General features: G+C 37.6%; 1 protein-coding gene across 1 annotated transcript in view; it reads right to left on the bottom strand.

The window, feature by feature from the left end:
- Positions 1-12,641, bottom strand: part of LOC137405737 (tyrosine-protein kinase RYK-like) — a 41,608-nt gene extending 28,967 nt beyond the window's left edge. Inside the window, exons 1-4 of the mRNA XM_068092110.1 lie at positions 12,481-12,641; positions 11,887-12,045; positions 5,594-5,724; positions 2,648-2,750 (exon numbers count right to left, since the gene is read on the bottom strand). Coding sequence (XP_067948211.1) covers positions 2,648-2,750; positions 5,594-5,724; positions 11,887-11,989 — 337 coding nt within the window. The 5' untranslated portion in view covers positions 11,990-12,045; positions 12,481-12,641. The remainder of the gene's footprint in view (positions 1-2,647; positions 2,751-5,593; positions 5,725-11,886; positions 12,046-12,480) is intronic.
- Positions 12,642-12,740: the final 99 nt, after the last annotated feature.

Here is a 12,740-nt window from a genome sequence, read left to right as displayed (position 1 = left end):
AAAACTGTCTATGAAAGTCTTTAATCAAGTCAGCCAAGAGTTGAGACAGCACAGTTTATTCACATAAGAGATGCCCTCTTCCTACATACAATATTGCCAGCTTTAGAGAATAGCCGCTCACAGGGAACAGTAGTGCCGGTAGTCAGTAGTATTAGTTATTATCTGCGACAGCTGGTGATGATTTCTGCGTAGGATGAAAATTAGTTAAAATATATCTTAATGATGATGTGCTGTGGTGGTAAGCAGATTCTTTCTGGCATATACTGCACTTAGCTTTCTTGTTTACGCTCCCACCAACTTACAGAAATGCACTACCTAGGGTGGAAGATATTTTCTGCTTTCAAAGTTCCAAGTGTCAATCTTATATTACTGATATTCTGAAGCTGAAATATGATTGTGACCTTTTTGAAAAATGAAAATACATGTGTAATTTACTTGAGAAAGTTTTTAAAAATAAACAAAAATAAACTGTAAGATACGTATTAAATAATACTGAAATCACTTTTGTTGCTATTACCTAGAAACATGTTCAAACAACTAACAACGAGGCCGCTTACAGCTAGATTGGGACGGCGCTTGCTCATTGTATAAACAAGTTTAATGTTAGCGACTCACTGTGTTTTCATAGTTGAGTGCAAAATAATTGTTGTTGTAATTTATTGGTAAGAAAGTGTTGCTTGTCATAATATTTATTTGTTAGTAAATTAAATGGTAGTAACCTGCTACGTTAGTATAATGTATGGTACTAAACAGTACAAAGGAAAGGAACCACATCAAGATCATCACCTCGGTTGCATTTTAATTGAAGATTAATTGGCCCAACTCAGTTAATCGTTTATTTGTATTGGTCGTGTTAATTGTTTAATTAACGCGATCATTGTGCAGCTCTAATTATTTGTTTATACGCTTTTAGATGACGTGTATAGATGGTATAAGTTAGTGCTAGAAACATGTATCACACACACCAACACGTGCATGCTCATACACTAAATATGACATTACTTTTGTGAATAGTTATGCTTGTGAAGAGTTGTCTTCACTATGGGAGATTTAATCCATGAGTAAAGTGGGCAAGTACAGTGATGTAACAGTAGAACCTTAGAGAAAGCAGTAGAATCAAAAGAAGCCAAAACAACACCCACAATCAGGACTTAGAACTAATGCTATCAAAAACCACCTTATATCCATGATAGGGAGCCTTTAGATCTAAAAGTATTGGCTCATGCTCAAGGCTAAAAACAACTCATTAAAGGTTGACTCGCAACAAAATTCACATTACAGTTATTTGGTATCAAAATATTCACCATGTCTTACACTGTTTTGTTGTAGGTGCAAAATAAGTGGAAATGTGATTACAAGTTCTTAAAAGCTCAAAAACGAACAGTTAATCGCCGCCATTATCACAAAAATGTCGTAGTTTGGATTCTCTTAATTTGGCTGACGTACTCCAACAGTTTGGTTATTGTTTTGACACGTGGTGTTATCATGTGAAATTAAAGGCCAATAAAAGGCTCAATATAAAACGCTTCAATACTAGCTTATGGCAAACACTTCGGGTTCTACCGGAAAGCCCTTATCAAATATAAATGCTCGCTACTTCACAGTATCGTTTCAGGCTGGTCTGATCATCTAGTCGTAATCTGATCATGTAACCCATACTTTCTGCCAAATCGCACGAACAGTTTCTGCAGCATTTTTCCACTATCGCAGGTGACCAACAGGCTCCTCATGTTCATCAGAGGATGATATGCACTCCTTCGAGCTAAGGTTAAAAAATTACACAGTTTCACGGTAGGTTTTGAGATATCAGTGCTCAAATGACAGCTTTACAATTACGATGAAACAGACGCGTAAGAACAATAGACATGGTTTATTGAATGCGTGAAATATATTTGTGAAAACATTTAGACGAATGAGGTTGCATGAAAGTGTAAACAGAGGCCATCTTGTTCAAGTACATCCCATTTGAGCCGTTTTTGGAAATGGATTCCAATCCACGGCGTTTTTATGATGGCAGGGATTAACTGTTCATTTTTGAGCTTTTAAGAGTTTGTAATCACATTTCTACATATTTGGCATCTTCAACCCAGCAAAGTAAGACATGGTGAATCTGTTGATATCAAATAACTGTAATGTGAATTTTGTTGCAAGTCAACCTTTAACATTTATGATGAAATTCCTTTATCAAATATAATAGGATATTCAACATAATGTTACAAATTCTTCTTACATCTGATGTAAATGTAAACATTTTTGTAGTTTTATCAAATTCTCCACAACACCGCTTCAAGAGATGGGTCAATTTTCAACATACCAAAATGTAACAACTATATAATGTGTCTTTTCAGCTACTCCAACTCCCGAGCTAGATTTTTATTAGTAATCTACGGTGATCCCCTCAGCTTCTCAGTGGATATGGTAAAGCTGATTTGGAAAGCTGAAAGTACCTTCTGGCCAACCCCTTATGTAGCACGCATTATACGCCACACACGCACGCACACACACTTGTGTGTGGCGTATAATGTGTGCTACATAAGGGGCTGACCAGAAGGTACTTTCAGCTCTCCAAATCAGCTTTACCATTTCCACTGAGAAGCTGAGGGGATCACCATAGATTACTAGTAAAACACACAAACACGCGGCTCACCTGAGTTCTGAGAGGGGATTACTCCAGTGAGTGTAGTGTTCATCTTCACAGGTGTTTCTATCCCATCAGATGGAGTTACAGTAAAGTCAATAGCATATCCAACCTACAAGAATGACAGAGCCATCAGAATTATGAGCCATAATTCCACATGTCAACAAGAACCAAAATGAAGATTATTACAAATGGCGGAACAGAAGCACTTATAGATTGAAAACACAAGCTGAAAACTGGCAGCGATCGTAGACCATGATAATAATTGGTAGCAGTGTGTATATAAGTATACTGTTCGCAAACTGTTGAGTATTGTTTGGAGCGTTTTTTGACCTTCTAAAATTTTTGTAATTGCAAAAGACTAAGTTTATGCACATTATTTGACCGTGTTAAAAAACCACCAAGCAGATGATAAAACAGGAAGTAAAATAATGACGCGGAGAGAAGCAGCCACTGGACTGATGTCCGGTTGTCCATCCCCTTTGGAATAAAATGTATCTGATGTACTTGGAGGTGAGAAAAAACTCACACTCACGTGAGTGTGAAAAAAATACTGATTGCTGATGGACTTCATGTTTGGTAAGGGTGCATAACAGGCCAGTAAACAAACACTGCGTGTCCATGCTTCAAATGAGTTTGGAGTTGCTTCCACCCCAAATCTGACAAACCGTAAAATCCAAACACATTCGATGCCATTTCGCTTCGCTAAATTTGTGCAAAAGCATTCGCAGTGAGAGTACTTTGACATCATAGAAATGTGCACGGCTAATAGATCTGAATCGATGATACTCGGCTAAACTCTCCCTAGTGGAAATAAAAATGTTTCAGCATTGTGATCAGGCATCCTGGCTTAGTTTAGTGCAACTAGTTTACTACACATGTTTTGTTTGAAAGATACATCGCGAACCTTGCAAAGATCTATATAGTGCAACTCCGAATTGTTGACACGGTGGGGTGCGAATTAGTCGACAGAGGGCAAATCTAAACCCAATTGAAGCATGGAAACACAGTAATACTCTCAGCAGCTAAATTTTTAGGCAAAATACTGCTGGCAACTATTTCTAAAGCTTAGACTGTTTTGACAAGCTCTGAAGACAACTGTGACAAGAGAAAGCCCTGCACCTGAGGCCTCACCGAGAGGACGAGCTGTGAAAGGCATTAAATGAAGTCTAAATTTGTTCCTCGTACATAAATAGAACCATGGAAACCTGATGATCAGAATGAATGACATGGAATAACTGTTGATGGAAATTGGCTACATTCTCTAAAACATTCCTTTGATGCACCCTATAATCTATGCGGTCTGTTGAACTTGGCTTTGTAGTACAGCAAGAGACAGAGCGGCTCAACTATGACCAAGAATTTATCAGCCTTCTCAGCTCCTAGATATCATGAACAGCATAATAGTTCTCCTACTGTTTGCACTTCACAGTCATCAAGCCTTCACAGCCCTCAACTTAATAGGAATGATTCACAGTGGTAAAAGTTCAACAGAACCACTGATCTTGTAACACACAGCATTGATGCAACGGTGTCAGAGAATTCCTTACAAAAACAAAACTTCCTATATTTTTCGCTTCTGTAATCAATACCGATAGGGTGCTGATGGCTAAATGATATTTGTTTTGTAAACAAATTAGGAGAGGCGTTATATGTGTAGCTTACCCAGCATGCTCCATTATCAAAACCCCAGCCAACAATTATAGACTAGAATGCAACTTTAGCCTGGTACAACCAGTAGAAATTCTTTAGACCCAAGTTCAGGTCATTTCAATATTTAATTGCTCTACAGTCACAACATCCGAAAAACAAAGAATGCAATAAAACATTATAAGCTAAAATATTGCAATTAAACTGATGATTGAGAACGATGAGAAAAACGTAAAAAATAATTAAACAAACCTTTGAATGTTTTAAGTTGGATATTAGTTTGATTAGTCAAATATCTGCTCAAATTAAGGTTGTACGCTGAATCAATTGTACTAGTACAATTGATTGAATGCTGATATGCATTTCAGCATAAAAAAGTTATTACCATAGAAAGTTGTTAAAATTGTTGCGTCACACCCTCTCTAACACGTCACACCCTCTCTAACACGTCACACCCTCTCTAACACGTCACACCCTCTCTAACACGTCACACCCTCTCTAACACGTCACACCCTCTCTAACACGTCACACCCTCTCTAACACGTCACACCCTCTCTAACACGTCACACCCTCTCTAACACGTCACACCCTCTCTAACACGTCACACCCTCTCTAACACGTCACACCCTCTCTAACACGTCACACCCTCTCTAACACGTCACACCCTCTCTAACACGTCACACCCTCTCTAACACGTCACACCCTCTCTAACACGTCACACCCTCTCTAACACGTCACACCCTCTCTAACACGTCACACCCTCTCTAACACGTCACACCCTCTCTAACACGTCACACCCTCTCTAACACGTCACACCCTCTCTAACACGTCACACCCTCTCTAACACGTCACACCCTCTCTAACACGTCACACCCTCTCTAACACGTCACACCCTCTCTAACACGTCACACCCTCTCTAACACGTCACACCCTCTCTAACACGTCACACCCTCTCTAACACGTCACACCCTCTCTAACACGTCACACCCTCTCTAACACGTCACACCCTCTCTAACACGTCACACCCTCTCTAACACGTCACACCCTCTCTAACACGTCACACCCTCTCTAACACGTCACACCCTCTCTAACACGTCACACCCTCTCTAACACGTCACACCCTCTCTAACACGTCACACCCTCTCTAACACGTCACACCCTCTCTAACACGTCACACCCTCTCTAACACGTCACACCCTCTCTAACACGTCACACCCTCTCTAACACGTCACACCCTCTCTAACACGTCACACCCTCTCTAACACGGGCTCTCTAATTGCCACCTTGAAAGGGACTTGAACTCACCTGTTTGTCATGGTAGTCATTGCGCCAGTGCAAAATGTGTTCATTGTAGGAAGAGTTGAGAGTGACGAGAGCGGAAAGGGCTGCTGGCATTAGCTGGTCTCGCAGCACATAGACTACCTCAGCATTGAACCCTGTAATAACAGACATTCAGCAGACATTTAACAATGGCTACCTGATCATCTGGTCTCCAAAGTATTTGACACTGAGTACACAGATGCTATCATCAATAACATCTGTGCATACCTACAATGATAACTTACCAATACCAATAAAAAACGTCGGGGAAATTTTGCATTTGATATAAAAAGCGAATCTATAATAAGTACCTGACCCACAAGTGCCATTAGGACATCTGCTCATTGTTTCGCCGCTTTAAGATTCTAATAGGCATATCATTTAGTTTTTTCTTCATGGTACGAATTAACAAAGTACGATAGGACAGAAATGAAAGCAAAGTGATTGATATTTTGTTAACGGATAAGAACAAAATTATTTCTTTATTAGTTGGTAACCAAGTCTACATATAAAAAGACCATAGATCTAAATAAATCCTGAGACATTCTGTATTGCCTTGTAATGATCATTAGATCTCAATAGCTTGTTCCTTTATTTCTTAAAGTGAGGATAAAATATGTTGACGAGTAATATCTGGAGTGTGAGTATCTTCATGTGTTTCGTTTCTTATTTGGTCACCACTCGAGGTGATTTATTTAGCCTTTACAGTTGATGTGTAGGTGGTAGACTATTCACTTAATTTGCAAATGGTAATTCCTTCTCCTCAACATATACAGTGAAACTCGGATAACTCAAACTTCAAGGGACCGAGCAAAAGTGTTCGAGTTATTAGAGCGTTCAAGTTATCAGGACAGTCATAAGTGCACGTATTTATCAGTAGATACATGTACATATACAAACTATATATCAATCAAAAGCATAGATTACTTGTGGCAAGTTGAAGGGTCTCTCGTGTGAAGTTTTAAATATTTTTAATCAGAAAGTATAGATATTTTTCTATCACTTGAGATTTGTTTGTGGTTTTAGCTGATGTGACTGCCAGGACGTTCTCAGATTAAAATTGGCAAAACTTGATCGCGGTTAAAACGCTCAGAAAAAATACATACGTATTTTTCTACCGAGCGTTTTAACCAAGATCAATTTTGCAGTAAGTCAGTTATTACAAAACTGCTTTACTATTAAAAACCCATTATCAATTTTGCCGAATTTACTTTAAATTTATCCGAATTCTACCTGGCTTTTCTTGCTTTCGGAGGGTTATCGCTAAGCGGATGTTTGGTAAAATTTGATTTTTGCAAACCTTTAGAAAAGTCGTTAATGAAAATATTTTGCCGATGTTGGTAATAATGAGGCCTAAGATCTACTAAAAGTCGATGTTTATCGCTATGGCTTGGAATAAAGTGAAATTCTAAAGCGATAGTAATAACCGTCTCGGTAGCCGTTTGGCAAAAAACTGTTCGAGTTAACGGAGTTTCGGTCGAGTTATCTAAAGCCATTTATCATTGCGTGGGAACGGACCAAACAAATGCGTTGAGTTAACCGTGTTTTCGAGTTATCCGAGGGCGAGTTATCCGAGTTTCACTGTACATGTAACCGATATAACAAACCTTAAAGCCACCACGAATTCCATGGATGCTTACATGTGTTCTTCAAAGTCTGGCAGATCTTATTTTTTAACTAAAAGAGCAGTTGTGTATGTACATATTCAGCCAGTTTATTTTATTACGGAGTTTCTTTATAGTCTAATTAGTTTTACTAGTCCGGCACTGTTCCCTCATGTAGACGTCTCCCAGGCACTTGTCCCAAACCCAAGAAAATCCTGCTCAAGAAGTTTGACAGCGACAAAGTCAATGCATTGCACAAGAAGGTTTACAGGAGAGACAACTTGATTTTAATAAAACGTAACTTCCTCCTATAAAACCTATAATAATTGGGTGGGTCATAGTCGTAATAGCCACTATAATTGTACAGCAGGCTACCTAGTAGACAATGTCACAAATTTAGTGCTATTGGAAGCATATTATTGTGACCAGTACTTTTCTCTGAGTGTTTTGGAAAGCAGCTAAATGTAGGCTAGTATTCGTAATGAAAACAAATCTAGCTAGCTATATAATTACCGGTGATTCATTATTGTCTAGTTATGAGGTCTTACGAGGTATTCAGTCTATAAATTGTGTATCCTTGTCCATCATTGCAACAGTGCGAATGTCAACTATGTCTAGTTATGAGGTCTTACGAGGGATTCAGTCTATAAATTGTGTATCCTTGTCCATCATTGCAACAGTGCGAATGTCAACAAGATTTATTCCAAATTCAATTTCTGTCGTGTTTTATAAAATTTGTTTCTTTATTATAAAAGTAGTGCATGCTGAATGGGAAATTGCATTAACATTGACGTAGTCATGGCACACAAATGCAGTGCACGTTCAGTCTGTGGTGGATTTGTGATAGCTCAATGAGAGGTTGACTGTATATGGCTGTACTACCTACATCTTTATGTATGTTAACGTGTTTAAATTTGGTATTTGCCATTTGAGGTGCTTTTAATAAAAAAGATCTTGACATTTTTTAAACATGATGCAATATAAAATTAATTATTTTCAACTTGACCAAGTTCCTCACAGCTTAATATTGAACAGGTTTACTATTATTAAATGATACGCCCAGTGTAAATGTCACTTGAGGAGCAAAGTATTGTTTGAAGAAATATTTGATTTTATATATTTTATAAAAAACTCACGTCTGATTGCTAAGTATTAATAACATATTTTAAACATATTATGAGCTAAAATATATTTAGGCTCTATACAAAAATTAATAAAAACAAGTTGTATTGAATTCATTTTACAATGACAATAATCTAGAAAGATGCGGAGTAAATGTCAGGGACAGTAGAAAAGAGACAGCTGCTCACCACTTATCAAAATATAGGAAATAATCTGAGTCATCCTTGAGATGCTACCAGTCAATGCTAATGATTACACAAACCAATACTGAACAAATACTGAGCGATAAAGGCAGTAACATTCTTATAGTATAATGCACTGTCTAGTATTCGTACAACAACGCTGCTTTCAATACGTAAGCTATTTACAAACACTGCTGATAAGTAACTGTAAATAACATTTCATTGAGAATGCATCTCTAACAATAGAAATCATGAATAGTCAGAGAGATGTGTTTGCTCATATAATTGAAGGGCTGTGAGCGTATTAACTAGGAGTGGAGCCCACACTCCGATGAAACAAACACTTGTGGTTACAAAAAGGCTTAGACAGAGGCAAGTTGAGTTACTCAAGTATGTAGTGAATATGTAACTTGATAGCTAGATGAAAATCTATCTGTGGTACAAAGACAGTAACCGACTTTGATAAGCAGAGTTAATAGGTTTGGCCGAGTGATGTAACCGCATCCAATAATTTAGCTAAGACATGACCGGAGAATACGTTTGATGCTGCGAAATGACACTGAACAGGTGTGGTTGGACCAACTTGTAATTATGAGTGGCGAAATATGGGATATTCAATTGTTCTGTACAGTGTACTACATGTATACCAAGCAGTGAACGTTATAACCATGAAGAGTGAGTGACTTATTATAATGCAGGTACAGCCTAAACTTTCACCAGAGATATACCATGGCTCCAAAGGAGAGCTTGAGTTGGAGATTGGTACTCGGCACTAAACATTCGATAGTGGATGGAAAAGCTTCCGCATCCTTCTTTGATTGTACAACAACTTTGAGTGACCCAATTTGTCTTACGAAGAAAAGTGGTGTACCCTAACATACTTGAGGGTATCGATTATTCTTGTTAAAGCCAATACGTAATTATATGTCGGCGATGAATTGAGAAACGAGTTTCAGGTCAGCGAAATAATTTAGCAAAATTTTTAAAGCTTCTTCGATGCAGAAAATGGCAGTAAGAATAGTTCTGTCACTCACTTTCTTAATCCCTATGTTTTCATTGTGGGATGATGAAAATTTGGAATTTGTGGGCATTCCGTTACCATGTGATAAATGTTTCAATAGACATTCGCATGTTGCGGATTCTAAAAATTCTATGCCAGAGGTCAATAGCGGCACACCTCTGTATAGTCGAGGTGAACGCTTTCTTGTCACAATGGATCCAGCAATATGTTTATTTTTGCTTAGTTTTTGCTTTGCTGGGATGCGATGTTTTGACTGAAGTATAAAAAACGTTTAAAATAGAATAGCCTGGGTGTAATTTTCTTGCGCGTCATTTGCAGGAGCCATTTCCATCTTTCGCACGCATGAAACATTTAATAACAAATTGTGAGTAACAAAACTCGCTGGCGCAAACTTGCAGACTAACCTCACCATGGAAACATAGTGACCTAGTAGGTTAGACCTGTTAGTTCCATGTGGCAAAGGTCAGAGTTGATACAAGAATATAATGACGCAAGAGACTGCATTAAAATATGATTTCTATAATAAGGATATTTGGATGAAATGGTTATCTTAGTCAAGGAGAATGAGAAATATATAAACATGAATAATGATAAACTGCTGCTTCCCTGATGTGAATAGCTGTGGCAAGAACAAGATATATTATCTGCACTCTACCAATACAGGATGTGCGAGTACAATTTATAAGCCGACACCGGTTTGAACAGGGATATGCATGAGCGACGCATGGCAGTTTTTTATCTTTCTAAAAGTTGTCTTATCTGTAAAACCGACTTGTGATAATTATAAGATAATGGAGTCTCAGTGGTGAGAAGTGGTGCTGCTGGCCTACACCCTCTCCCTACACAACTTATAAAATAGCTCATACGACAAGATTATCAGCCTGGACTAGTGAAGCCAGGGGTTTCTGTCAATAAAAACCATTAACGCTTTAGAAATTGCAATCTCTCAGTGATGTCAATCTGTAGTACAGGTACAATGTAAAACCCCTGACTGGTGCGCTCTCTGCAACAACAGAAAGTCGAGTCTCAAATGAAAGAGAACAAACTGTGTGTGGATTTAAAGCGCTCTAAACAATTTAAAACATATAAGAACTGCGACATATTTACAAATACATTTACGACTAGGAGACTTGAATGGAGCCGAAATTGATACTCGTCCTTTGAAAAGAGCAATATTTGTGGAAGCGTGGTTAAAATATACTCATGATTCATTAGCATTTTGATTTTTATTTCACCTCTTTATACTTTCGGAAGAAAAGAAGTCAGGACAGCCAATAACATGAACCATTAGTGTTTCCTATATATTTGACAGCGCCAACTCTGGATTATGTTTGCACTAAAATATATATCTCAATGTTCATTTGCATTTCAGAGCTGTATTATATATTATTAAAACTATACCTTCCAGAAGACATGATTTATTGAGAACCTACATCTGTAGAGAACCAAGCCACAGCTACTAAACAACTGCTCTGGAGTAACTGCTCTGGAGTAGTAAGCCTTTCAACAGAAGAGAAAACGAATATTTCGTCTGAATATTTAATCGTTTTGCATAAATTTACAAATTTCACCCATCATGGGACTATAAGGTTTTTGGTCAACTGACAAACACCTCTTTCTAAACATGGCTGATGAAAATGGGTTAAACTAGTTGCTACAGATAGTAAAAGTAAAAATTAGCTGTTTTAAAGGATATGTTAGAAAATCTTGAGATGTTAATAGAAGGAAGATTAAAACACATGGATAAATCAGCTCAATACTGATGAGTCCGGACCACCTTGCTGGCACCAAGGAGACTTGAAAGTTGAAGACAGCCGTACCCTACCACAAATCTCAACTGAAACAAGTATTGCTTTACGTAATCGCTTAGGTCACTTTGTTTATAAAAAATCCAGCAAGAATTGATGTGTTTAGATGATGCTGTCAATGCTTGTCAGGATGAGCCTAGCCTTTGGCAACGTATAATCATGTATGTAACCCTATCCTAGAGCTCGTATAACACTAGGTAGTAGTCACCTTTGACCAGGGATTTGTTGCAGTTGCCAAACAGCCCACCCATGAAACTCTATATAAATACTAGCTGCCAGTTTATGTGGTTACTGCCATTTCCATGGTGCAGCCATAATATTTGAAAAATACCTCTATATATTAACCTGTCAACAATATTAGTTTAACACAGAAATTGTTAATGACCACAGGTTGTTCAACAGTGCAATACCCTTTAAAGAATACCTAATACTTTCTTCAGCCCTAAAAGTTGATGATCTGCAGCTATTTTCAGTAGTATCTAATCAATATGTCCACATCAACACACATACCAAAACAAAATATGAATGTTGTGAGACTCACCAAAAAGCTTCTGCGTCTCATTTTGAGACATGTAGAGAGTGAGCTGTCCAGTCGTAATTGAAGGAAGTGCGAAAAAAACAATCAGCTTCAAAGCAGCCTCCATGCTATTACCTCTCTCTCGACCACTAACAGCTACGCCATTTAAAAATCTATTAAAATCTACAAACACAAACAATTGTTTTATTTAGATGACAAATTAACTGTTCTGAGCAGTGCCAGTGTATCGGTCGCTATCAACAGCAAATTTCATTACAAAAACTTGAGGTGCACAAGGTGATTCGTGTATGAACACTTTGGCCTGGCTTCAACCCACTGAAAAATTACCTATTTATGAATCGACGCGTGAAGGAACTGCCACCAACAAGTTTCAACGTACAAAATCAACTAAAACCATGTATATAGCAAACATGTTGTAACGATGTTCAATTTCTATTAAAATAGAGCTACACAAATACATGATTTTAACCAAAAATAAATACATTTTAGCAGGTTTGTGAAACAAAGGTAAATAACAAAACCTTCATTACAATAGAATTTGTTTAAATTTAGTAGTACATACAGATGTTGCTCATCGTAAATGAGCATCATACTTACTTTTTTATGACGATTTATGACGACAACTAGCTTTGTTAATAAAACAATGATATGAGGAAATACATGTAAATTATTTGTATGATGTTTGCTACATTGACTCATAAAATAAACAAAGAATTATATTATAAAAGCGACCAATACTAAATGAAGCTGGCTGATGTCGTTTTTAACTTCTAGAACCCAATGATATTTGATCTAAAGCAGTTTCAACGATTCGCCTTCGATAAACTTTCGTTTCATGAGCCACGTTGCTCTATATA

The sequence above is a fragment of the Watersipora subatra genome, chromosome 10 (assembly GCF_963576615.1).
Source record: "Watersipora subatra chromosome 10, tzWatSuba1.1, whole genome shotgun sequence".
NCBI classification, from domain to species: Eukaryota; Metazoa; Bryozoa; class Gymnolaemata; order Cheilostomatida; family Watersiporidae; genus Watersipora; species Watersipora subatra.
Note: the sequence above shows the minus strand (reverse complement) of the source record. Positions and strands in the feature narration are given on the sequence as shown.